The 27,642-nt window shown below is 44.3% G+C and overlaps 1 protein-coding gene across 5 annotated transcripts in view; it reads right to left on the bottom strand.

Annotated features, from left to right (window-relative positions):
* The window catches only part of Ankfn1 (ankyrin-repeat and fibronectin type III domain containing 1), a 387,810-nt gene that overhangs the window by 145,752 nt on the left and 214,416 nt on the right, over positions 1–27,642 (bottom strand). For all 5 annotated transcript variants that reach the window (XM_030246107.1, XM_017314636.2, XM_030246105.1 and 2 more), the window contains exon 3: positions 2,577–2,711. Coding sequence is in view for 1 of the 5 variants with exons in the window: in NM_001327810.1 (NP_001314739.1) it covers positions 2,577–2,711 (135 nt within the window). In the remaining 4 variants the exon portion in view is untranslated. The remainder of the gene's footprint in view (positions 1–2,576; positions 2,712–27,642) is intronic.

Raw genomic sequence — 27,642 nt, forward strand, 5'->3', positions numbered from 1 at the left:
AACACAAAGTGTGCCCCTATTAAAGAGTATTTGGCCACCTGTGCTAAAATGTGGATTTCACAGCGGGAAAGATAATCTGCTCTTCTCCACGTGACCCTGATATCTTTATAGGGAATCTAGATCAGTGGTTCTCAACCTGTGGGTCATGACCCCTTTAGCAGGGGTCAAGTATCAGATGTTCTGAATATCGGATGTACGATCCATAACAGTAGCAAAATTACAGTTGTGAAGTAACAATGGAATAATTTGACGGTCGGCGTTCATCACGGCATGAGGAACGGTATTAATGTCGCAGCATTAAGAAAGTTGAGAACCACTGATCTAGAGGTTATCTTCAAGGATTCCACAGAAGGAAGGGAAGCTCGTGGCGGAAGCATTACTCGCTTTCCTGATCAAGAGCGAGGGGGACTATAAAGGCAGCTCATGAAGGCTGGAGTGAGGTCAATAGAAATCAGGATCATTGATGTGGTAATCATCCATCAACTGGGCACCCTTGAGGTTAAAATAATACGTTCATATCTGGGAAGGGATCAATGGCCAATGAGTGACTCCTTCTGAGAATGTACCTTCCAAAAGACAGAAAGACCTAGCAATGCACGATCTCCATGGAAATAGCTACACTTACCTTAATCTCAGAGGTATTAACAGTTTACTGGGGTGAGACAGTTTAATGGAGGCCAGAAGAGCCTTTGAGAACTCCTCACACTCGGGTGCGTTTATAGATGGCAACACTGTGTAACCAAACAGCTGAAAGTTGTAAGTTCTATACATGGATTCTACCCACACCTGCCGTCCTCCCACCGTAAAACACCTGCATATTTCTTTTTAAAAAACTTAGACTTCAGATTTTGGAATCATGTGTATAGAAAATCTTGAAGAAATGCCCTATTTATTTAAATTTGAGTTTCTTCAAGTTTAACTTTTTGGTTCTGTTCTCTCTTCCCCTAAACACAGCCATGCTTCTTACCAGGTCCTCTGTGTCCCTCAGAGGAGGGAAAAGACACAGATCCCCGGGTCCTCATGTGCATGCCTTCTGGGTCTCTGATGGTGTGAACAAGGGCACCGTGGACAGAGCTGAAAGCAGTGTTTTGTGGTTATGGTAACCACGCTTAGCATGTTTACTTCAAAATGGCCAGGAATGGGGGAAATAGAGAGGCAGGGATCTAGGGAGCCCAAGGGAATTGTCCAGCATATGGGAATTAGTAAACACACTCTCCTGCCTTGCTATCTTACCAGTTGTCTAACCGGTAGGCAAGCCTGTCTCCTTTGATCTCCTATGCCATCATTTGTGAAACAGTGACAGTCACTTGGTAGGAAGACTTTTCTCTGTGATGGAGTAGTAGCTTGGGGATCCTTTCAACTGGAAGGGGCCTCACCCATCTCTCAGATTTCCTGACTTTGGTTTTTATTTGAAGAATCCTGCTGTTCTCTGTTCTAACACCATCCATCTTTGTCAGCACCCGAGGCCACAACTTCATTCCAGTGGCCAGGGATCTACAGCAGAGGGAGTGCACCAGAGACATTAAACTCTATGACATTTATATGGACTCTGAACTCACCAGAGATGGATTGAGGCTGCCATCAAGCCTTGGGGTAGCCAGGCAAACAAGACTAAGGGGACCAACTAAAGTCGGTAGGAAAATCAATAGCTTTCTCCATCCCCTTCTCCACCCCTGCAGAGGTCAGCTCATATCTTGTTTAGGAAATGGGGAAGGCAAGTAGATATGGGGCTTTTCAGTGGGGCAACTGACTCATCTTTAAATATCGGTGGTACTCATTGTGGTCATGGACATACCAATAACCAACACAGGCAACCAGACATTTACAGCGCCCCACTTAGAAGCCTCCCCGTCAACCAGATATCTTAGTGGAATAAAGAAAAGACAAAGAGTCAAGCAAGACCTCAAATGCACACCCACTGTGTCACTCTGGCAGGGACCCTCACTATCATGTGATCCTCGCCAGCAGTCTTCATGTGGTTTATTGGCAGGCTGGCCCAAGATGGACAGAGCTCTGATCTCAGGCTCTGCATGCTTATCCTGCAAGCTAGATCCAAAGGCAGCAGAATGCCTGGGTTTGGATCGTCAGCATGGTGGGGCCCACTTTACCTGATCCAACAGGTATTTTTGTGAGACATTCAGAAACCTAAGTAAAAAATGATCTCTACCACAAAATGATGATTTATTTTAATAGCTAACGGTAGCTGGTTATGCAAGCTCTTCGTGTGACTGAGCTTGCTGTAAGGAGAATGCCCACTTGTCAGAAATGGGCCTTCCCCACCCTGCTCCTGGCTGTTCCACAGGGCAGTGTGTGCACTATCTCAGACGGCTATGTATATGCCTAGGCACACTCTTCATGGACTGCCTGCAGTGAGCTTTGGAACATGCACACATTAATATATACATATACATCATATACATTGTATACATATACATCATATACGTATACATATACAAACACACACACACACACACACAATTTAAATCACACTAACACAAGCACATTTAAAAACTCATCAATGCCAGAGAAAGTCCCACATTTATACATGGAGAAAGAGAACAATAAATTTGACTTACCAGCTTAAGCTCTTCGAGGCAGCAGAGGAACAAGTTGCTGGTAAGTGTCCAGTGCTTTCATTCAATAAATCACATTGGCTCTGCTTTCTCCTGTAGCTCAGCCTCTGCGCAAAGCAAGCGAACCTCCTTCCTATTCTGTGCAAAGAATAAAATGCGAACAGGATCACTCCAGGCAAGAGCTGAAGTCCATGATCACTAAGCTTCTTCTAAAGCGAAATAAAAGCAGGAGCGATGCATGGGCAGAGGCGGGGAGAGGGAGACAGCTTGGCTTAGAGTCTAGGTATATTCTCAGGACTGCAGTGGGGGATGGCTGGATTTCTCAAGCGTGTGTGTGTGTGTGTGTGTGTGTGTGTGTGTGTGTGTGTGTGTGTGAGTGTGTGGTAAAAGGGAGCCATGACTTCGGTGTGTGTTTAGCCTATTGTATCTGCAAGGACCGTTCAGAATGGCACTCAGGAGCAACAAGCTTCAGGGCACACAATACTGAATCAAATTCAACTGTCACTCACAGGTTCACAAAGGGACAGTGAGGCAGCCAGTGAGCTCTGCACCACCTTAGTGGAGGGGAAGAATTATCACCTGTGACTCAAGAGCCCCTTCAAAGACGTGCTCCCACAGCTGCCGGACTTCAGGAGCACACAGGTGGCAGCCACCTCCCCTCCCTCTTCTATACTTCTGTTAGGAGTGAGGGGCCCCCTTAAGAGAACTGAGGCTGCTCAGCTTAGGCACGGTTTTGAGTGGGAGTGAAACAGTAGTCAGCAAACATGGGGCTTAGGATCCCACGAGGCTTAGCCTCATGAAGAAGATTCCAATGCTGTTTCTTGTGCCAGCCACGTATGGGTGTACCTGGCTCCTTACCCAGGGCTGTGCTTCACATGACTAATACAACACAAAAGCATGGATTTCCTAGAAAGCCGTACAAGGAGACTTCTCGTATGTCTCCCTCTGAAATAAAAAGTGCAATGACCTTTGCACATATTGGTTAGGGAAGCCCTGCTGCCTGAAGAGCTCATGTCTCTCTCTCTCTCTCTCTCTCTCTCTCTCTCTCTCTCTCTCTCTCTCTCTCACACACACACACACACACACACACACACACACACACACAGAAAGAGTCCTAACCTAGCAACAGCATTATGGATCTTCGCAAAGCTCTATTCAGGTACCAGGTACTCTGTCTGTCCAATGATTGCTTTGCTGCTGCTTCAGTGACTTCAGATATAATTTCGAACTCTGATTAGACACTCCTGCCTGCTTTGTCCTTTATGCCTGGAGACAAACCGACCCCTAAATTTTGAATACGAGTCTCTAGTGAATCAGAAGACCACCTCTTGGTCATAAGCAGAGAGATAGAGTGTTAATTTGGGGTTGGTCATGTCCTAAGATAATAGGCAAGGCATCTCGTAGTATTCATGAAAAACCTTCCTCTTTCTGGAGACATCCTGGCGCCTGCCAGCTCACTCTGACAAGTGGCGGGTGGTTTGGGAGCTGGGATTTGAGGTAAGAAGGTGACTCAGAAGCGGCTGAGGATGTATCTCAGTGGGTGGAAGGCTTGCCTAACCTGCACTGCCCTCCTCAGGGCCCCACCAAACTGGGCATGGCAGTACACGTCTGTAATTCCAGCACTTGGGAGGTGAAGACAAGAGGATCAGAAGTTCAAGTTAATGTAGGGAGTGAGAGGCTATCCTGGGACACACAAGATGTTAACCTGAAAGAAAACTGTGACTCAGAAAACTAGACAACTTGGTGTTCCAAAGGAAGAGCTCACCTTGTTTTTCCACAGATGTCTTACTTCTCGACTCTTATTAGAGAGTTTAGAGCTCACACTATCTCTAGAACATTTATCCTCTCTTAAAAAGCTTAGTTCGGGAGGTAGGGGTGGAGGTATGTGCATGAATGTGCCTCTGTGTGTGTGTGTGTGTGTGTGTGTGTGTGTGTGTACGCGCACGTGTATGCACACGTGAGCATGTGTGTTCATGCTACAGTGCCTGCAGAGGTCAGAAGACAACTTACAGAACTTGGTTCTTTCTCTTGTTTCTACCCCAGGTGCCCTGAGGATGGAACTCGGACCTTCAGGCTTAGGGGAAGGCAGGCACCTCAGCTGGGAGGCTGAGCCATCTTGCTGGCCCTATCCTCCCTCTCTGTCTTGGTCTATATCTATCTATGGAGCATTGCTATGAATAATCTAATTTGGGACTATCCCAGTCCAGGTGGGCGAGACAACTGTTTATTTTCCACCCAGGATTCAGGCTGCCCTTTTACAGTTTAAAGCAAGTGATTTCCAGGTGGGAAGGTTTACCGTGCCATCTAGGAGATTTTTGACTTGAATACAGCTTTACTTTGATTCCATCTTTTAAAGTCACGTGATTCTGAGTACTCTATCAAGGTCAGAGACTACTGGGTAGGTGGCTCGGTGGCTCAGGGGAGTGTGTCACAAGTTTTATCTTCAGTGCACCCTCAAGAGGCTGTGACAACATGTCTCTCGTCATAGTAGCATAACCTCTGGGAGTGTGCTGAACATCTAATCTAAAAATCAGAAGTCCAAAATGCCCCAAAACCTCACACATTTTGCATATAGATCCAACAGCAACAAGTGGAGAGGTCCATGCTGTTAAAACTATTAAAAATGTTGTATTAAAACACCCTCAGGCTACATGGCTAAGGTATATGAGGAACAAATGAATTTGTATTTAGACTTGCCTCAATATCCTAGGATGCCTCATTCTATGTGTAGAACTGTTTCAAAAGCCAAAGGACACATTTCAGTCCCAAGCATTTGGGGTAAATGGTAATTAATCCGCACTCAATGTCAGGCCAATGGGTCCAGGTCCTTGGCAAAGGAGCTGCAGGACTCCTCCAGTCCCTAATCTATTCTTCAATGGGTATTTATTCATGCCCTGAGCAAAGAAGATATACGGTGTCACACAACTGCTGGTTACCCACAGGTGTTAGATCCCCTGTGCACCTTGGAAACAGTATCCTTTTCCTGAGCATCCTGGATGCACCTTGGAAACAGTATCCTTTGTCCTGAGCATCCTGGATGCACCTTAGGAACAGTATCCTTTTCCTGAGCTTGCTTAGTCTCTCTGGCCTAATGACTCCTTCCCTCCTGACTTGCAGTCAGCCTTACAGTCATTTTGAATGTTTTGGTTCCTTAGCTATGCCAGATGTTTTCTTAACACCAGGCCTTTGCACACGATGTTCTGTCTGGGGGCTCAGCCCCTTTTTAATAGTTAACTCCTCTCCATCCTTGAAATTTCAGCTTAAACCTCTTCTCTAGGTTTTCCTAAGCCTGGGGGTCCTTGCTCTGTAGTCCGAGATGTGGCACCTGTGGCTCTCTCTTCCCATCACCTTTTGTCGCACTTGTTGTATATCTTCCATCTCCTTCATATTGTAGAGCTTGAGTGACTTCCAGGTCTCTTGTTCAATGCTGTGTCAGAGTGTCTAGCAGAGTTCCAGACATGTGGAAGGCATTCAGTAAACGTACAGTGTTTCGTCAATGTGTGTAGCATGTACTTGTTGAATATTGAATGAATAACTGAAAACCCCAGAAGAAAAACGTGAGGAGGCCTCAGGATGCTAAGATCTTGACGTTTTCTTGGTCTGCCCTGTCTACATCTTCTCACCAAGCACATGCACTGAAGATTTGCCTCCTCTGACTAATTCTTTTCAATTAATCTCAGCCCTCATGGATCACACCCTCACTCTGTCCCCCACTCCTGAGCACTTTCACAGCATGTTCTTGCTTTTTTGTTCTCCAGATGTTTCCTGGGGTTTGTGTCATGTCTACAAACTGGTATTCTCCAGTAACTCCTAGCATAAGCCTGCAATTAGCAGATGCCTTGATTCAACGAACAGCAGGCACTCAAATGGGGAGTTTCATGATCAGAGTCTTGTAGGAAGATGACTCTGGTTTGTGGGGGGATGGATGGCTTGGATGAGCCAGATTGAAAGGGGAGTTTACTAACGACTACAGCTCAGACTCGGGATCTCAAAGCAGACTTCTGCTCTCTTTTCCTCCTCCCCTCCGAGTCCTAACACCAGTGCCCTCATTGGGAACACCGTGAACGTTCCTTCCTTTCTCAGAACGTCCCTCCACCCAGTTCCACCCCCTCAGCCTTCTTCCTTGTTTAGGTTGTCATCATGCTTCACTGATTCTATTAAAATGTCCTTTGAAGAAAGAGATGACAATTTTATTTTCCCTCCTGCAGCCTCTGCAGCTCTTGGCCCATTGCCTTGCAGATAATAACTGCTCAGTGAACTCTAAGACAGGGAAGCCTTTATGAAGCTGGATGGTTGGAAGGGCATGAAGGAGAGTAGGGCTATCTTTCCAAAGACACACTTAATGAGAGAGATGTAACTGACCATAGTACAGGTGGAAATAAATAAGTGTCATTCACAGGATCCGAGGGGTATACATAGGGGACAGTTGGTCACTTCCTCCTCAGATGTGCAAGGAGTAGTGAAAGAAGGTTGTACTATTATGTGCAGGAATGAAGACTCCTGAAGATTGGCAAGGAGAGGAGCCCAAGGCACAGAGGCCCTTGGACTGTGGCAGGGATGAGTAGTCCCTGGGACTAGACTGCAGTAAATAGTCACAGATGAACTCATTAGAACTTGTTTCACAAAGCCTGGGGAGGACTTGATGCTGTGTTGAGTCTAGACTTCCTACTAGTGGTGATATGGATACCTAAAAAACAAACAAACAAACAAACAAACAAAACGCTAGGATAGTTGAGCAAAATCCCTCAGGTCTAGACTGGAGTAGAGTGAACCCACAAACAGAAAGATGCTAGTGCTCAGGGCCTGTGACAAGTAAACTAAGATACAAGAGCAAGGTGCACTCAGAGGCATTGAGATGGACTTGTTGACAGAAAGAAGCTAAAAGGGTTTCAAGTTCTAGTCTACATGGGCTCATTTCTAGGAGATGCATTCAGTTCAGTTGGTGTATATGTTGGTTCTTAGGCCTCTGCCATACTGTTTTGGTTACTATAACTCTGTGGCATGTTTGGAGATTGGGAATTGTGATGCCTCCAGTTTTCTCCCCCTGTTTATTGGGTTTCTTTGCATCTGTATGAGTTTTGGGATTCTTCTTCCTCTTCTCCTTCTTCTCCTTCTCCTCTTCCTCCTCCTTCTTCTCTCCCTCTTCCTCTTCCTCTTCCTCTTCCTCTTCTTCTTCTTCTTCTTCTTCTTCTTCTTCTTCTCCTTCTTCCTCTTCCCTCCTCCTCCTCTTCCTCCTCCTCTCCTCTCCTCCTTCCTTCCCTCCCTTTTTCTTTCTCTTTCTTTCTTTGTTTCTTTCTTTGTCTCTCTCTCTTTCCTTCTCCTCCTCCTTCTCCTTCTTCTCCTTCTTCAAAAATGTCATTGGGATTTGATGAGGGTTGCCCTGAATCTGTTGATCTGTGTATACTATATGTATACATGGAAACACCATACTGAACTCATTCACCTGTACAAGTAAATCTGCCATAATAGAAAGAGAACAATATAAAGGTTTAACCTAAGTATTAGCAGATGACAGAGATGCTGGTTATTGCAGGGCATACATGTAGAGGTTCTGTGAGCATTCATGATTCAGTCTGTGCACATTTCTTCAGATAGAGAAAGCACAGGGGCAAGGAACCACCAAAATGCATCTTGGGCACTTTGCAAAGCAGTTAGTGTCTGATAAAGAACTCAGGCTAGGGTGTAACATGGAGCTGCCTGGAGCAGCACACTAGGCCCTTTGCTGGTGTTTTTTTCCTCCTTTGTAGGGATAATGGTTGTCCTGGAAACAGACCATCCTCATCTAATTGCCACAGCTTGCCTCTCCTCCCTGGAAATGTTTTAGCCCCAGGGGAAAAAAAATCTAGAGTTTGGGTATGAAAGTCTGAGCTTTGGCCCCAGATCTGTTCCTCATGGGCTGGGTGACCCTGACAAGGGTTTTCTTATCATTGGGCTTTCGTTTTCACTCTTGTAGCAATAAATGAGTGAGTTGGACCTGGCAAACTGAAAGGTTCCTTTTAGTAGTCTGTCTTCTGCTTGGCAATGCAATGTCTAGAAGTTTGGATGCTTGGGAGGTGAGGCCCAAACTTACCCGTATTACAAGCCAGTAATGTCCCCCATTCCTACAAAAAAATCCTGCCCATGTTTCAGAACATTCATACATCATTGCTAAAGGTCTGTCTGCCCCCAGGGCTAGTAACATGCGGTTTGTTTGTAAGACATAAATTTAAATTGATCACTCTTTGATGGCCATTTGAATAATTTTTCACTCTTTCTCCTTGTTCGCCCTTTTCAATTTAGGGAGTGCCTTTTCATCAGAATCTCGAAATTAAATTATGAGAAGAAAGTGGCAGGTCCTTCCCTGTGGTCGGCAGAGAGGCTGCCCCAACCCACTTCCCTTCTGTAATCTCTCGACCTTAGCTCCCGAATGAGGCCTTGTAATAATGGACTGTGTGTTTCTCTCCCCCCACCCCCCCCCAAATAAAATGTGCCACTTATCAAAAACAGCTAAAGGGAGGGGGATTAAAAATAAAATAAAAAAGAGAACTCCTCAGGGTGGATTCGAACATGCTTATTATGTGTGAAGTTGTCAGTAATGAATGCCATGCTCTGCCTCTTCCCCTCCCCCTGCCCCCTCTACTAATCCCCCAAAGAGAGAGAAGGGCTGTAGGGAGGGTGCTGCTATTTCGGTTTCAGATAGGCCTTTTCAAATCGTGCAGACTGTTCATGGGCATGCTCTTTCTCGATGATTTTGTTTTAAGCCCCAGATGACCTTTCAGAAAAAAAAGTAATGCCTTCCTAACACGCGGGGAACCCGCTTGTGGAGTTTGCCCCCAGTCTTGAGGAGCCCAGACACTCGACATTCAGAAAGATTCAGGCAGAGGTGGTTCCCCGTTCTTTTTGCTGCAGCTACCACACAGCGTTGATCCGGACCGGTCACGGGAGGTTTTTCCAGACTGGGGATTTTAAGAAGCGCGATTCTCTTAGGGAGGTTACAAACCCTTCCCTGACAGCTTTCCAAGAACGGCTCTGTGCGCGCCTCTCCGGCAGCCTCCCAGCTCGCTGCAGCTCCTACGACGACGTGATAATCAGAGTCCCTGAACTCCTGAAAAGTCTTCTTGTTCTGCCTGCCACCCTCTCCGTCGTCGTTAGAATTCTCCAGCTATGAATCCCCTATTGTCTGCAGGAGCCCAGGATCCCCACACCATGCAGAGGCAGGAATGCGAGCCTCCTAGGTCTGGCTCTCAGCACAACCTTACCCTGCAGGTCACAAAGCCCCATTTATACACAGCTCCCAAGTTTTTATCATAACTCTTTATCGACTCAGCCCCATATATCCTCCAGGGTAGTCCAGAGACGTTTGGTAATGAAGCCCATTTATCCTCATTTTCTCAATTGGCACACTTAAAATTCCAATATTTATGTTCACACTGTCTTAATTTTGGATGTCAAAGATAGTCTGGTAGACAAGGAGCATTGCCCACGGAGAACTGACCTCATGGAGAAGTTCACCAGAACCCCAATACATAATGAGGTTTGCCACAGCACCGATCACGGCATCACAAATAGTTGCCATTTACAGCTTGGTGAAAAAAAAAAGTCACGTCAGTCTAATGCATTTTATGTGCCACCCAGAAACTGTGCCCAAGTCTCACACTTTACAAAATAGGATTAGCCACTCCTTGATGAGGAAATCAAGGCTCAGAGAGATTAACTGGCTTGGTTATGTGCACTTAGGGGCTGAGCTGAGACTCAAACCCAGGTCTCCCACCGCAAAGCTCCTGGCATTTCTACCTCACGCCTTGGCCTCTTATCACAGATGCAGTCCGTGAGTAAGCGGACTCATCCCTCATCACAGATGTATTAAGAATTGTGAACTTGGGGCTGTGACTATCCTTTGGCAAGTTGAGCTATGAGTTTGGCTCTGATGAGACTTGCACAGGACAAGGGCAGATTGGCAACCAGGAGCATATATTTCACCTGTCAATAGGTGGCAGTATTCACCTAAATCTCTCCAAGAGGAGTCAGCCCAGGTTGCTTTGCCTAACACCACCCCCAAGGCCATCTATGTTCTGTGATGTACCAGCTTTGGCCGTGATGAATTGGGTGTGCGACAAATTGGGTGCTAATTGGGACTCAAGCATGACTGGGACTTTAGTGGGGTTACGGTAAAGGACTGTAGTCCCTACAAAGGTGTGGAATCCCATAGCTACTCACTATGACTGGCAGTGCAAAGCCAAAGATGATTGCTGTGTCTTTGCCCACTTTAAAAATCATGTACAGAGTTCTCAAGTAATTTGTGGATAAAATGGTGAGTGTCCTAGGATCAGAACATTCATAAGCAGGGGTTGTGGGGGTGGGGTGGGGGTGAGAGTGGGGCCCGGTGGGGGTGGGGTTGCTCAGATGAAGATAAGAACAAAATGAACAGTTTGCCTGGTTCCAACTTCTCCAAGCCTATGTGTATGCACACACATGCCCGCCAAATCTCAGGATTATCAGCAGGTATGCAAATCAGCCCACACAGGTGAAAATGGTCAAGACCAAGAGTCAAAATATGCATGAATAAGGAAAGGAACTCTCTCTGAGTTTTATGCAGAGACTCTCTCTCTTCTCTTTTTCTCTCCTCTCTCTCCCTCTCTTTCTCCTGCCCCCACCCCCATTTTCTTAATAAAGAAAATGTCAGTGTCTAAAATAAGTACAGTTAAAAGTATTAGTCCAGAGTCAATTTTTATCTTCTGGCTGGCACCTGGAGCCTTCTCAAGTAGCGCTTAGTGTTTTGAAGTCAAAAGAACAGGTGCTGTGGCAGATGGGAAGGGTAAGAAAAAAGGCTGAGAGATTCTTAGCACATCTCTGCCTTGGCTTCTCCACTTTCAGTTGGGATGCTTAGAACTGATCATGTCCTACAATGACCAAGAAACATTTAGTGGCTAGTGGAGTCTATTGTCATGGAAGCAAGGCCTTGACTCAAGTTAGAGTCTCAGGAGACCATACTCACTAAGACGAACTCTGATGGGCTGGTGTTATCTGGAAGGTGTTCTGCCTACACACAGGACAGTAATTCATATCTCTTTTATGGATCAAGTGACTTTCCCTCTCTAGCTGAGGTGTCTGTGACTTGGTTAGCATTTTCAGCTTGTAGCTGCTTTTATAAAAAATACTTAAGGGTTGTCTACCTTCCATGCTGGATTGGAACCTCCCTGGCCGGGGCTCAACCCTTGTCAACTTTTGACATCCCCCTCAATCTTGTGCATGGTAGATGATTATATATATATGAATGGAATTCAATAAACCTGAGGCAAATATTCTACTTTCTCATCTATTTTTTTTTAAGAAAAAAATACAGCTTGGCTGTTGGACTTGACACATGGGCCACAGTTCTGATTTTTTTCCTGTGACAGTCCATTTCAAGCAGCATTTGTGACCATGGCCCTCTCTTGTCCAAAGCCACCTCACCCCCACCCACTAGAACCAATAATTAACTAATTTTGTGTCTTTTATACAATGTCCCAGTCATATGAGGGGTAAAGGCTGAGGCTGGCGCAAAGGTTGTTCCAAGGACATGCAGTGACCCCTGTGGTATCTATCATTCCAATTCCTGCTTTTTGTGGTTTACAGACACGATCCAAACAAAAAGCCGAACACGACAATGCCGAACATGACAATGCTGTTTCCTCAATGTCTGTGGTCATTGTTTGCCATATTAGGGCAAAGCTAAGCACAAAAGGAGACAGCTTTCTTTAAAAGCTCACAAAATTGCACCCAACCTATTAGGCATATCAGGATAGACCAGCATGCTAGTAAACGATTTACCCAGCTGAACGTCCTGGGCTCAATGATGCTGTCAGCAGCAACAGCCCAGTTGTAGATTGTCTAATGGGTGTTGAATGGGCTGGATATTCAGACACATGCCAGCTTCATGCACAGCCGTGGTGCGAAACATGAGGTGGCCAGGTCCCTGGGATAACAACTGTAGCTGGAAACCACGAGGCAAGAACATTCCCTGTTGATAGTCTCTGGTTCCTGCTGGAACCTCTCCCCTCCTGCTACTAGTCTGTTATCTTAAGAAAGAAAGCCAGACAAAACAAAAGGATGAATGGAAGGGAGGGAGGGAGGGAGGAAGGGAGGGAGGGAGGGAGGGAGGGAAGGAGGAGGATGGAAGGAAGGGAGGGAGGGAGGGGGGAGGGAGGGAGGGAGAGAGGGAGGGAGGGAGGGAGGGAAGGAGGAGGATGGAAGGAAGGGAGGGAGGGAGGGGGGAGGGAGGGAGGGAGAGAGGGAGGGAGAGAGGGAAGGAGGGAGAGAGAGAGAGAGAGAGAGAGAGAGAGAGAGAGAGAGAGAGAGAGAGAGAGAGAGAGAGAGAGAGAGGAGAAGAAAAGAAGAAAGAAGGAAAGAAGGAAGGAAGGAAGAAAAAAGGAAAGAAAAGAAAAAAGGACCATGATGCAGAATGGCAGTTTGGTAGTTCAGGCTTTAATCTTCCAGGTACTCTACTTCTCAACAGGCTTCCCAGCTTTTCCTAGATGCAAAACAAGCAAGGGAACTGGAACAGCTTGCTGGGTGTCACTCCTCCTAGAAACACAAAGGAGGCAGCAGAGCTGTTCATCTGCATGAGACTCTAACAGGTTGAGTTGTAGTATCTCTGGACAGCGACCTAAGTCTTCTGAAAGATTCTCTTGTTACTTCTTTCACGTGTTCAGCCTTCTTTTCTATTGGGGGATGGGGAATCGAGGGATGCTCTCTGAAGGGCCACGAGCAGTGCTCACAAGGCCATGAAGCCAGGAGGCTGATGGGGTATGTCCATCAGAAAGGCATCTCTGTCCTGATGATTTTATTTCTCCCAAGCTATTCCTGATTTGTACTGATGTTCTGATGCTTCAGCGTCAATATGTGTGACCACTTCTGCCCCAGCTGGGTACTTAAATATGCTTGAAGTAACTTCCATATCAGGATCATGAATGTTGGCTTGAGAATAAATAAACTGAGGACGGTGGGCACCCTGTCCTCTCTCTTTGTGTTGTCTTTGATAAGCTAACAAGATGTCCCTGTTGATGGCACTAGGAACACAGGAGCAGCCCAGCCTTTGGCAGTGCTAGGTGAGCCCCTTGGAACTGTGGTGGTGATTTCACAGGGATGTGGGGGAGTTTTGATGGCTAATCAGTTCACAGAGAAAACATCTGATGACTTACTTCTACCATCCTAACCCCAGGTGCCAATCACCCAGAAATAGCTCTGTTTGGTGTTTGGGTCCAGGCTTATGTTGAATTCATTCTAGGGTCCTAAGAGTGAATCATAGAAAGACTACTTCAGCCTTAGGCGGACTGATACATACATACATACATGCATGCATACATACATACATACATACATTTCAAAAAATCCTTCTGACCTTTCCCCAGGCCCTCTTCCTCACTCACTACAGAGCCTGAGTGCTCCTTAGCTGGCCTGTGACCCATTTCCTGCCAAATCACTTACCTTCTAACCCTCACAAGGAACGTTCCATTTGTTTGGCAAACTACACCTCCTAAGCTGATTGACCCTTACTTCACTTGACACTGGAGGTGGGACCTATGCAACCTTTCTCACAGCAGGGATTCGGTGTGCTAAGAGGAAGAGCTAGGAAGATGCTTGTATGTGCACATTCAAACTCAGGAGTGGAGTGGAGTCCTTGGCTTTCGGTGGAACCCAATGATTATAAAGGCAGTCCACCCTGTATGTTCAGTACTCCACTGCGAATGCCTCGCCCCACGTTAGGATCGCTCTAACCCGAAAGGAAGAACTTCTCTTTTTTTTTTCTAAGCTGTTCAGATGTCAAGGATATCTGGCTTAAAGCACACAGAGGCAAAGAGGTGTGTGGTGAGCTTGAGGAGGAGAAATAAAAGCAAAGAGAAAAAGCAAAGTTAGAGAAGTTGTAAGCATGCGATTGCAAGGCTTTAGGGCTCCGTCACATTCCATTTTGGCCTTTCTGTTATCCCTGTAGGATGTTCCTCCCCAGAGAGCAAAGCAGTGGATAGAGTCAGAGGTTTGTGATCTTTACTGCATTCACCATCTGGAGAGGAAAGCCAAGATTTCACTGAGAGAGGATGGAGATGATGGTAGAGATGCTTCCACCTGCACTGACATCCCAGCCGCAGACTCTCCTAGTCCTCAGCCCTCAGTCCTCAGTGCTTGTTCTACCTGACATGAAGAGAACCATCCATTCCAATTGCTCCTTCACTGCAGTGACAAGGACTTGATCAGACAGCAGAAGACTTTCATGGACGCTAGAAACGTTCTATACATTTGTGCAAGCATGCGTGCGTGCGTGCATGTGTGTGTGTGTGTGTGTGTGTATGTGTGTGAATAGGTGTGCATGTGTATGCATGAGTGCCTGTGTGTGTGAATAGGTGTGCATGTATGTTTGCATATATATAGGTGTGCATGCATGTCATGTGTATGTGTGTTCATGAATGTCTGTATATGTGCACACATGTGTATGTGAGTAGTTATGCATGTGCATACATGCATGTGTATGTGTGTGTATGTGGGTAAATAGGTATGCATCCAAAGTGTTAGTGTGTGGAGGCCAGAGGTCAATGTTGGGGGTCTTCCTCTATCACTTTTCACCTTATATTTTTGAGACAGGCTCTTGAAAACAGAAATTGGAGCTCACTGTTTGGCTAGACAGGCTGCTCAGAGATCCCCAGGAATCCCTTTGTCAGTGCTGGGGTCACAGGTGGGTGTTGCCACACCCAACTTCTTACTAATGTGCTAAGGATCTGAAGGCAACCTCAGATTTGCATGGCAAGCATTTTCTCCACGGAGCCACCTCTGCAACCACTGAAAATTCTACATCTTGAATTAGGTATTGGTTTTACACATGCACACACATCACACACTCATGCACGTGCACACTATGCAAGCATACACACCCGCATATCCCCACACACACCCTCATCACACACACACACACACACACACACCACACACCCCACCTCCACTCAAACAGTGAGCTATGGCCAACTAGGGGCTGAAGAATGTTGCTGGTAAAAGCAAAACTGTCTTGAAATCTACCAAGCAGCTTTCTAGCACTCTATCGAGTGAGCCTCCTGCTAACTCACGGTCAGAGAGAACAGAGCAGCTAGATTCATGATCCATTTCATCCTGCGCTGCTGCCTTTCAGAACGTTCCAGGGGTGGTGAGATAGGACGGCCTGCACAGGACTTGAATGGATTTGACCTGTGGCCAGGGAAAACATCAGTCACTGTAGTAGGTGGCTCAGGCGCGGTCACGTGTCTCCTGCCAATGAGGATTCGCCTTTGGACTTCGCTAGAAGCTATGGGACTAGTTATCCACGCACTTCTTGGGACTCATTGTTAAACAAAAATATGGAGCTGTAGAGCCTGCTCAAAAAGTAGGAAAAATCCCTAAACTATAAAATCTTTTAAATTATGGTTTAGGTCCTACAATGTGATGGGGCATTGTTGCTACAAGAGAGTAACTATGGGAAATTATGAGAAATATGTTTTAGTATTAATTTTATTTGGACAGGATCTCACAGGCTGGCTTCAGGCTCACTATGTGGCCCAGACTGGCCCAGCACTCCCAAGTTCCCCCTCAGCCTCTTGAGTGCCTGAGCGAAAAGTCTAATGTCATAAATATTAAGATTTTTCTAATGTGATCCTGATTTATCATAAAATTTTTCTTGCTCAATTTTTTTAGAAAACTCATGTCTTATGTTCTCAAAACATAACTTTATCAACTTTATTTTTAATTTATATAATTAAAAATGACATAAGTTTTTCAGTTGCTCTTGAGAGATGTGATATTGTGATTAATTCTGGGTAATTTTTAATTGGCAGGGTTTTTTTTTTTTTTGCTGATACAGTACAACTGGAGCTGTTGAGAAAGTTTCATAAGCCACAATAACTTAGCAACAAAAGTTTTAATTATCTACACTGATGATTTTCACAGAGCAATTTTTTCCCAAAAGATTTCATTCTATGTGAGTCTGTCTTATGGGATCTGAACTTAGTCTTCAATATGAATGTGTACAATGTCCTTCCTGTATCCTCTGACATTCTTTACAACCTGGAAAGGTTTAAGCTGAATACAGCTACATAGCTTATCCCTAAAAATGCCTGCCATAGGGCTGAAGAGATGGCTCAGTGGGTAAAATGTTTGTACACCTGTGAAGACCTGAATGTGGACACCAGAATTCCTCTTGGTAAAGCCAGGAACAGTAGCACATTTAAAACCCCAGCCTTCCTGCAGAGATAGGAGGTGGAGACAGAAGACCCTGGAGGCCAGATAGCACCCTGTACGTAGCAGCAAACAAGAGACCCTCTCTCAAAGAAGGTAAGAGGTAAGGACCAAGACTCCAGGTTATTCTTGGACCTCTACACACATACTAAGGCACTGATGCACCAGTACTCACATACATAAACATCCACACACATCACACACACAAACATGTATGAATAATCAATCATGCACATCACACATCTGAAGGCATGTATGCGTATCGCACACACACAAACACAGATATCACACATTACACACAGAGACAGGCATGGGTGGACACATAGACACACAACCACACACACACAAAATGATTTTCAAAAAAGCTGCCATATTATATCATTGTATCTTTAATTATGAAGAAAATAATTTTAAAATGGTTTTTCTCCTTAATAACTGATTCATCTCAAAGCTTATATAATGTTTCTCTTTTAAATACAGTGAACTTTAGATTTAATTTATACTTATAAAGACAGAAGTAAAAAAACGAAAGTAATTCTTTTCCTTCTTAATTAAAAAATATTTTTTGTGTCATTTCATACAAAATTTTGGCTGACTCCCTCTCTCTGCTCCTCCTCCCAATCTTCTTGCCCTCCACTTACCCCTCCCCCCAGTACCCTCTTCTACCCCTTCTACTTTCATATCAGATGCGTTTTATTGCCCCACTGCTCCTTCCATTAAACCTCTTTCTTTCCTGTCTCATGGGCCCCTTTCTAGGTTCCTTGCCTCTATCCTCACTTACTAGCAACAGCAAAAGTTAAAATTATAAGGAACAAATTTGGACAAAAAAGGAATAACACAAGTATGCAGAAAGAGGTACTCTATTCATGAATTTGAGGGCTTAATACTTTGGTGTGCATGCGAGAGTGCTCACATAGGTGTGGGTGCTCATGTGTGGGGTGTGCTGCTACAGGTGTGCATGCAGCTCAGGAGACCAGAGCACAACTTTGGGTGTTATTCCTCAGTAGGTCCACAATTGTTTTGAGACAGGGCCTCTCTCTGGCTTTGGACTAGCTAGGTAGATTGGGCTGACTGTCCAGCAAGTTGCAGGGTTTCTCCTGTGTCTCTGGGATTGCAAGCACCCACCACCACACTTTGTACTTTCATGTGGGTTCTGGAAACTGAACCCATGCCCTCAGTCTGTCAGAGCATTTACGAACAGGGCCATCTTCTCGGCCCAAGTCTTAACATTGTTGATATACATGTGCTAGCCATAGGAGTCTCTAGTTTCTGTCATTGTCAAAATAACAGTGGCATTTTTTTGTAGATAAGACGAACAACACCCAAATTCAAATGGAGTCACAGAAAAGCACAATGGCTACATCGATCTTGTGAGGGAAGCTCAAAGCTGGTCACAGCACACCATCTGATGTCAGAACATATATCAGATCTGCAGTGATCAAAAATAACATGGTGGAGTCTTGCCCAACACCCGCAAGGGCCCACACGGGACTCCCCACGGGACCCTAAGACCTCTGGTGAGTGGACCACAGTGCCTGCCCCAATCCAATCGCGCGGAACTTGAGACTGCGGTACATAGGGAAGCAGGCTACCCGGGCCTGATCTGGGGCACAAGTCCCTTCCGCTCGACTCGAGACTCGAGCCCCGGGCTACCTTGCCAGCAGAGTCTTGCCCAACACCCGCAAGGGCCCACACGGGACTCCCCACGGGACCCTAAGACCTCTGGTGAGTGGACCACAGTGCCTGCCCCAATCCAATCACGCGGAACTTGAGACTGCGGTACATAGGAAAGCAGGCTACCCGGGCCTGATCTGGGGCACAAGTCCCTTCCGCTCGACTCGAGACTCGAGCCCCGGGCTACCTTGCCAGCAGAGTCTTGCCCAACACCCGCAAGGGTCCACACAGGACTCCCCACGGGACCCTAAGACCTCTGGTGAGTGGATCACAGTGCCTGCCCCAATCCAATCGCGCGGAACTTGAGACTGCGGTACATAGGGAAGCAGGCTACCCGGGCTTGATCTGGGGCACAAATCCCTTCCACTCCACTCGAGCCCCGGGCTACCTTGCCAGCTGAGTCGCCTGACACCCGCAAGGGCCCACACAGGATTCCACACGTGATCCTAAGACCTCTAGTGAGTGGAACACAACTTCTGCCAGGAGTCTGGTTCGAACACCAGATATCTGGGTACCTGCCTTGCAAGAAGAGAGCTTGCCTGCAGAGAATACTCTGCCCACTGAAACTAAGGAGAGTGCTACCCTCCAGGTCTGCTCATAGAGGCTAACAGAGTCACCTGAAGAACAAGCTCTTAACAGTGACAACTAAAACAGCTAGCTTCAGAGATTACCAGATGGCGAAAGGCAAACGTAAGAATCCTACTAACAGAAATCAAGACCACTCACCATCATCAGAACGCAGCACTCCCACCCCACCTAGTCCTGGGCACCCCAACACAACCGAAAATCTAGACCCAGATTTAAAAACATTTCTCATGATGATGATAGAGGACATCAAGAAGGACTTTCATAAGTCACTTAAAGATTTACAGGAGAGCACTGCTAAAGAGTTACAGGCTCTTAAAGAAAAGCAGGAAAACACAGCCAAACAGGTGATGGAAATGAACAAAACCATACTAGAACTAAAAGGGGAAGTAGACACAATAAAGAAAACCCAAAGCGAGGCAACGCTGGAGATAGAAACCCTAGGAAAGAGATCTGGAACCATAGATGCGAGCATCAGCAACAGAATACAAGAAATGGAAGAGAGAATCTCAGGTGCAGAAGATTCCATAGATAACATCGACACAACAGTCAAAGAAAATACAAAATGCAAAAGGATCCTAACTCAAAACATCCAGGTAATCCAGGACACAATGAGAAGACCAAACCTACGGATAATAGGAATTGATGAGAATGAAGATTTTCAACTTAAAGGGCCAGCTAATATCTTCAACAAAATAATAGAAGAAAACTTCCCAAACATAAAAAAAGAGATGCCCATGATCATACAAGAAGCATACAGAACTCCAAATAGACTGGACCAGAAAAGAAATTCCTCCCGACACATAATAATCAGAACAACAAATGCACTAAATAAAGATAGAATATTAAAAGCAGTAAGGGAGAAAGGTCAAGTAACATATAAAGGAAGGCCTATCAGAATTACACCAGACTTTTCACCAGAGACTATGAAAGCCAGAAGAGCCTGGACAGATGTTATACAGACACTAAGAGAACACAAATGCCAGCCCAGGCTACTATACCCGGCCAAACTCTCAATTACCATAGATGGAGAAACCAAAGTATTCCACGACAAAACCAAGTTCACACAATATCTTTCCACGAATCCAGCCCTTCAAAGGATAATAACAGAAAAGAAGCAATACAAGGACGGAAATCACGCCCTAGAACAACCAAGAAAGTAATCATTCAACAAACCAAAAAGAAGACAGCCACAAGAACAGAATGCCAACTCTAACAACAAAAATAAAAGGGAGCAACAATTACTTTTCCTTAATATCTCTTAATATCAATGGACTCAATTCCCCAATAAAAAGACATAGACTAACAGACTGGCTACACAAACAGGACCCAACATTCTGCTGCTTACAGGAAACCCATCTCAGGGAAAAACACAGACACTACCTCAGAGTGAAAGGCTGGAAAACAATTTTCCAAGCAAATGGACTGAAGAAACAAGCTGGAGTAGCCATTTTAATATCGGATAAAATCGACTTCCAACCCAAAGTTATCAAAAAAGACAAGGAGGGACACTTCATACTCATCAAAGGTAAAATCCTCCAAGAGGAACTCTCAATTCTGAATATCTACGCACCAAATGCAAGGGCAGCCACATTCATTAGAGACACTTTAGTAAAGCTCAAAGCATACATTGCACCTCACACAATAATAGTGGGAGACTTCAACACACCACTTTCTTCAAAGGACAGATCGTGGAAACAGAAACTAAACAGGGACACAGTGAAGCTAACAGAAGTTATGAAACAAATGGACCTGACAGATATCTACAGAACATTTTATCCTAAAACAAAAGGATATACCTTCTTCTCAGCACCTCACGGGACCTTCTCCAAAATTGACCATATAATTGGTCACAAAACAGGCCTCAATAGATACAAAAATATTGAAATTGTCCCATGTATCCTATCAGACCACCATGGCCTAAGACTGATCTTCAATAACAACATAAATAATGGAAAGCCAACATTCACGTGGAAACTGAATAACACTCTTCTCAATGATACCTTGGTCAAGGAAGGAATAAAGAAAGAAATTAAAGACTTTTTAGTTTAATGAAAATGAAGCCACAACGTACCCAAACCTATGAAACACAATGAAAGCATTTCTAAGAGGGAAACTCATAGCGCTGAGTGCCTCCAAGAAGAAACGGGAGACAGCACATACTAGCAGCTTGACAACACATCTAAAAGCCCTAGAAAAAAAGGAAGCAAATTCACCCAAGAGGAGTAGACGGCAGGAAATAATCAAACTCAGGGGTGAAATCAACCAAGTGGAAACAAGAAGAACTATTCAAAGAATTAACCAAACGAGGAGTTGGTTCTTTGAGAAAATCAACAAGATAGATAAACCCTTAGCTAGACTCACTAAAGGGCACAGGGACAAAATCCTAATTAACAAAATCAGAAATGAAAAGGGAGACATAACAACAGATCCTGAAGAAATCCAAAACACCATCAGATCCTTCTACAAAAGGCTATACTCAACAAAACTGGAAAACCTGGACGAAATGAACAAATTTCTGGACAGATACCAGGTACCAAAGTTGAATCAGGATCAAGTTGACCATCTAAACAGTCCCATATCACCTAAAGAAATAGAAGCAGTTATTAATAGTCTCCCAACCAAAAAAAGCCCAGGACCAGATGGGTTTAGTGCAGAGTTCTACCAGACCTTTAAAGAAGATCTAATTCCAATTCTGCACAAACTATTTCACAAAATAGAAGTAGAAGGTACTCTACCCAACTCATTTTATGAAGCCACTATTACTCTGATACCTAAACCACAGAAAGACCCAACAAAGATAGAGAACTTCAGACCAATTTCTCTTATGAATATCGATGCAAAAATCCTCAATAAAATTCTCGCTAACCGAATCCAAGAACACATTAAAGCAATCATCCATCCTGACCAAGTAGGTTTTATTCCAGGGATGCAGGGATGGTTTAATATACGAAAATCCATCAATGTAATCCATTATATAAACAAACTCAAAGACAAAAACCACATGATCATCTCGTTAGATGCAGAAAAAGCATTTGACAAGATCCAACACCCATTCATGATAAAAGTTTTGGAAAGATCAGGAATTCAAGGCCCATACCTAAACATGATAAAAGCAATCTACAGCAAACCAGTAGCCAACATCAAAGTAAATGGAGAGAAGCTGGAAGCAATCCCACTAAAATCAGGGACTAGACAAGGCTGCCCACTTTCTCCCTACCTTTTCAACATAGTACTTGAAGTATTAGCCAGAGCAATTCGACAACAAAAGGAGATCAAGGGGATACAAATTGGAAAAGAGGAAGTCAAAATATCACTTTTTGCAGATGATATGATAGTATATATAAGTGACCCTAAAAATTCTACCAGAGAACTCCTAAACCTGATAAACAGCTTCGGTGAAGTAGCTGGATATAAAATAAACTCAAACAAGTCAATGGCCTTTCTCTATACAAAGAATAAACAGGCTGAGAAAGAAATTAGGGAAACAACACCCTTCTCAATAGTCACAAATAATATAAAATATCTTGGCGTGACTCTAACTAAGGAAGTGAAAGATCTGTATGATAAAAACTTCAAATCTCTGAAGAAAGAAATTAAGGAAGATCTCAGAAGATGGAAAGATCTCCCATGCTCATGGATTGGCAGGATCAACATTGTAAAAATGGCTATCTTGCCAAAAGCAATCTACAGATTCAATGCAATCCCCATCAAAATTCCAACTCAATTCTTCAACGAATTGGAAGGAGCAATTTGCAAATTTGTCTGGAATAACAAAAAACCTAGGATAGCAAAAAGTCTTCTCAAGGATAAAAGAACTTCTGGCGGAATCACCATGCCAGACCTAAAGCTTTACTACAGAGCAATTGTGATAAAAACTGCATGGTACTGGTATAGAGACAGACAAGTAGACCAATGGAATAGAATTGAAGACCCAGAAATGAACCCACACACCTATGGTCACTTGATCTTCGACAAGGGAGCTAAAACCATCCAGTGGAAGAAAGACAGCATTTTCAACAATTGGTGCTGGCACAACTGGTTGTTATCGTGTAGAAGAATGCGAATCGATCCATACTTATCTCCTTGTACTAAGGTCAAATCTAAGTGGATCAAGGAACTTCACATAAAACCAGAGACACTGAAACTTATAGAGGAGAAAGTGGGGAAAAGCCTTGAAGATATGGGCACAGGGGAAAAATTCCTGAACAGAACAGCAATGGCTTGTGCTGTAAGATCGAGAATTGACAAATGGGACCTAATGAAACTCCAAAGTTTCTGCAAGGCAAAAGACACCGTCAATAAGACAAAAAGACCACCAACAGATTGGGAAAGGATCTTTACCTATCCTAAATCAGATAGGGGACTAATATCCAACATATATAAAGAACTCAAGAAGGTGGACTTCAGAAAATCAAATAACCCCATTAAAAAATGGGGCTCAGAACTGAACAAAGAATTCTCACCTGAGGAATACCGAATGGCAGAGAAGCACTTGAAAAAATGTTCAACATCCTTAATCATCAGGGAAATGCAAATCAAAACAACCCTGAGATTCCACATCACACCAGTCAGAATGGCTAAGATCAAAAATTCAGGTGACAGCAGATGCTGGCGAGGATGTGGAGAAAGAGGAACACTCCTCCATTGTTGGTGGGAGTGCAGGCTTGTACAACCACTCTGGAAATCAGTCTGGCGGTTCCTCAGAAAACTGGACATAGTACTACCGGAGGATCCAGCAATACCTCTCCTGGGCATATATCCAGAAGATGCCCCAACAGGTAAGAAGGACACATGCTTCACTATGTTCATAGCAGCCTTATTTATAATAGCCAGAAGCTGGAAAGAACCTAGATGCCCCTCAACAGAGGAATGGATACAGAAAATGTGGTACATCTACACAATGGAGTACTACTCAGCTATTAAAAAGAATGAATTTATGAAATTCCTAGCCAAATGGATGGACCTGGAGGGCATCATCCTGAGTGAGGTAACACATTCACAAAGAAACTCACACAATATGTATTCACTGATAAGTGGATATTAGCCCCAAACCTAGGATACCCAAGATATAAGATATAATTTGCTAAACACATGAAACTCAAGAAGAATGAAGACTGAAGTGTGGACACTATGCCCCTCCTTAGATTTGGGAACAAAACACCCATGGAAGGAGTTACAGAGACGGAGTTTGGAGCTGAGATGAAAGGATGGACCATGTAGAGACTGCCATATCCAGGGATCCACCCCATAATCAGCATCCAAACGCTGACACCATTGCATACACTAGCAAGATTTTATTGAAAGGACGCAGATGTAGCTGTCTCTTGTGAGACTATGCCGGGGCCCAGCAAACACAGAAGTGGATGCTCACAGTCAGCTAATGGATGGATCATAGGGCTCCCAATGGAGGAGCTAGAGAAAGTAGCCAAGGAGCTAAAGGGATCTGCAACCCTATAGGTGGAACAACATTATGAGCTAACCAGTACCCCGGAGCTCTTGACCCTAGCTGCATATATATCAAAAGATGGCCTAGTCGGCCATCACTGGAAAGAGAGGCCCATTGGACTTGCAAACTTTATATGCCCCAGTACAGGGGAACACCAGGGCCAAAAAGGGGGAGTGGGTGGGCAGGGGAGTGGGGGTGGGTGGATATGGGGGACTTTTGGTATAGCATTGGAAATGTAAATGAGTTAAATACCTAATAAAAAATGGAAAAAAAATAACATGGTACTGAAACAAAAACACAGCTATATCCGTTAATGGAATTGAATACCGAACTCAGAAATAAACCCACATATCCACTGCCACCCGATCTCCAGCAATGGAGCCAACAGCATAAGCTGGGGGTGTCTCTTCATCACTTTTGTTGTGAAACCCATACATCTACATGCAGGAGAATGAAAACAAATTTGTGACCAATGTCCAAGTTATCATCTTAAAATAGATTTTTAAATACAAGATGGTACCCTGTAAAATGACAGCCATAAAACACAGAGAGAACCTGCTGGAAATTAACTTAACGATGAGCTTTAAAACCCGATCTCCCAAGGCAAGGCAACAACAACAGTATGGTTTTACAGTAAGCTAAAACTCCTTTTGCACAGTGGCTAAAGTGATTGACAGAGAGGGGAGACAATCTACAAAGTGGGAGAAAATCACTTCGAACGCTACTCCAGATAATGGGTCCGTATCCGTGCAAAAGCAAGAATGCCAATTTTTAAAATTAGAAGCATTTCTTATAAGAAGACCTACAAATTGCCAACAGGTTTACAGAAGAAGAGGAGGAGAAGGAAGGAAGGGAAGGGAAAGGAAAGGAAAGGAAAGGAAAGGAAAGGAAAGGAAAGGAAAGGAAAGGAAAGGAAAGGAAAGGAAAGGAAAGGAAAGGAAAGGAAAGGAAAGGAAAGGAAAGGAAAGGAAAGGAAAGGAATAAAAAAAAGTTCATTACTGCCAATCATTGGGAAACGCTAACTGAAGCTTCTGCATAGGGCTGCAGCATCCCCAGAGAGGTGTCAGTGGGAAAAAGAGCTTTGCCATTGCAAGCCTGCCAACAGTGGAAGGAGAGAACTGTTTCCTACACATTGTCCTCTGACCTCTACCCGTGTGCCATAACTATCTTAGTTAGGGTTTTACCACTGTCAACAGATACCATGACCAAGTCAAGTCTTATAAAGGACAACATTTAATTGGGGCTGGCTTACAGGTACAGAGGTTCGGTCCATTATCATTAAGGTGGGAGCATGGCAGCATCTAGGCAGGCATGGTGCAGGCAGAGTCAAGAGTTCTACATCTTCATCTGAAGGCTGCTAGTGGAAGACTGGCTTCCAGGTAGATAGGATGAGGGTCTTAAGCCCACACCCACAGTGACACACCTACTCCAACAAGGCCACACTTCCTAATAGTGCCACTCCATGGCCTAAGCATATATAAACCATCACACTCACACACAATATTAATGAAATATCTTTAAAAAACACTATATTGGGGGAGGGATGGCTCAGCAGTTAAGAGCACTAGCTTCTCTTCCATAGGATCTGGGTTCCCAGCACCCACATGGCAGCTCATAACTGTCTGTAACTCCAGTTCCTGAGAATCTGAAAATATCCTTCTGGCCTATGAAGGCATCAGGCATATCAGTGGTACAAAGACATCCATGCAGGCAAAGCACCCATATAAAATGAACATTAAAAATGTACTATATCCCACTGAAATTGTAAAAAAGACAAAAGAGAATAAGGTTGGAGAGTATATGCAGCAAGGCAACCCTATCCAGGATTCGTGGGAACATAAGTTATTGAGTAATGAGGCTCCTCAAAAAGTTGAAATTAGAACTATTATGTAATATTTGCTATATATTCAAAGGTAGTACAATTGACATGTTAAAGAGTTGTCTACATTGTGCTTATTGCAGTAATTCTTTACACAATATGTCTGTCGGCAGATGAATGGATATTATTTAGTAGTAAAGAAGGAAGAAATCCTATTATTTGTGACAACGTAGATAAACTCCCAAGATGTAATGCCAAGTGAAGTGAATCAGGTACAGAAAGGAAAATCTGTCTGCTTTTAAAGAGAAATCTAAAAACATCTGACTCATGGTAGCAGAGAGGCAAGAAGATCTCTGTAAGTTTGAGACTGGTTACAAGGGACTGGGTAGTGGAGGAAAATGGGGAGCTGTTGGTCAAAGGGTAGCAAGTTTCAGTCATGACGAGTGACTGATTGCCTGTGCAGCAGTGAGTTGGCCATCAGGAACACTGTATTGTTTACTTGGTTTGCTAAGAAAGGATATCTTGAATATGCTCAACAGATAACAGAAAAGGCAACTATGTAAGGAGATGGGTATATTAGATTGAAAGTAGTGTTGGCTATGCACACCTGAGCAGGGTTAGGGAGATGGCTCAGTGGGTGAAGCGCTTGCCACACAAGCATGCAGACCTGAGTTAAGTTCCAGAGGCCATGTAAAAAGCTCTCCATGTCAGCATGCACCTGTAGCCCCAGGGCTGAGAGGACAGAGACAGGGGGGTCCCAGGGCTTCACCCTGGCCAGCTATTTTAGCCACTAGATGAGCGTTAGCTTTAGTGAGAGACCTTCTTTAGAGATACAAAGTGAAGCCAGGCTTGTTAGTGCTTGCCTTTAATTCCAGCATTCCAGACACAGATGCAGAGGCAGAGGCAGCCAGAGGTCTGTGAGTTCAAGACCAGCCTGATTTACTTAGCAGACCAGCTACAAGGTCCTACACAATGGGACCTTGTTTCCAAATAGACAATTAAAGAGGCAAGAAAGGCAGAGTGCAATAGAAGAAGATACTCAGCACTGACTTCTGGCTTCTATGTATGCTTACAGAAACAGGGGCATCTGCATACCGCACATGCACACACACAATACCGTGTATCCATGAATAACATTAAATATAAAGATTTTATTTCTCTGGAGTATCTCAGTCAAGCTAAAAAGAGTTTTAAAATTTCCAAATTTACGAACAACCAAAATAAGAAGGAAAGAAGCAAAGATAGAGCAGAAAATCAAGGAAATTGAAAATAGTAAAACAATAGAGAAAAATCATTGAAATGATGGTTCTTCAAAAGAAGCTAAAGGTGTT

The sequence above is a fragment of the Mus musculus genome, chromosome 11 (genome assembly GCF_000001635.26).
Source record: "Mus musculus strain C57BL/6J chromosome 11, GRCm38.p6 C57BL/6J".
NCBI lineage: Eukaryota > Metazoa > Chordata > Mammalia > Rodentia > Muridae > Mus > Mus musculus.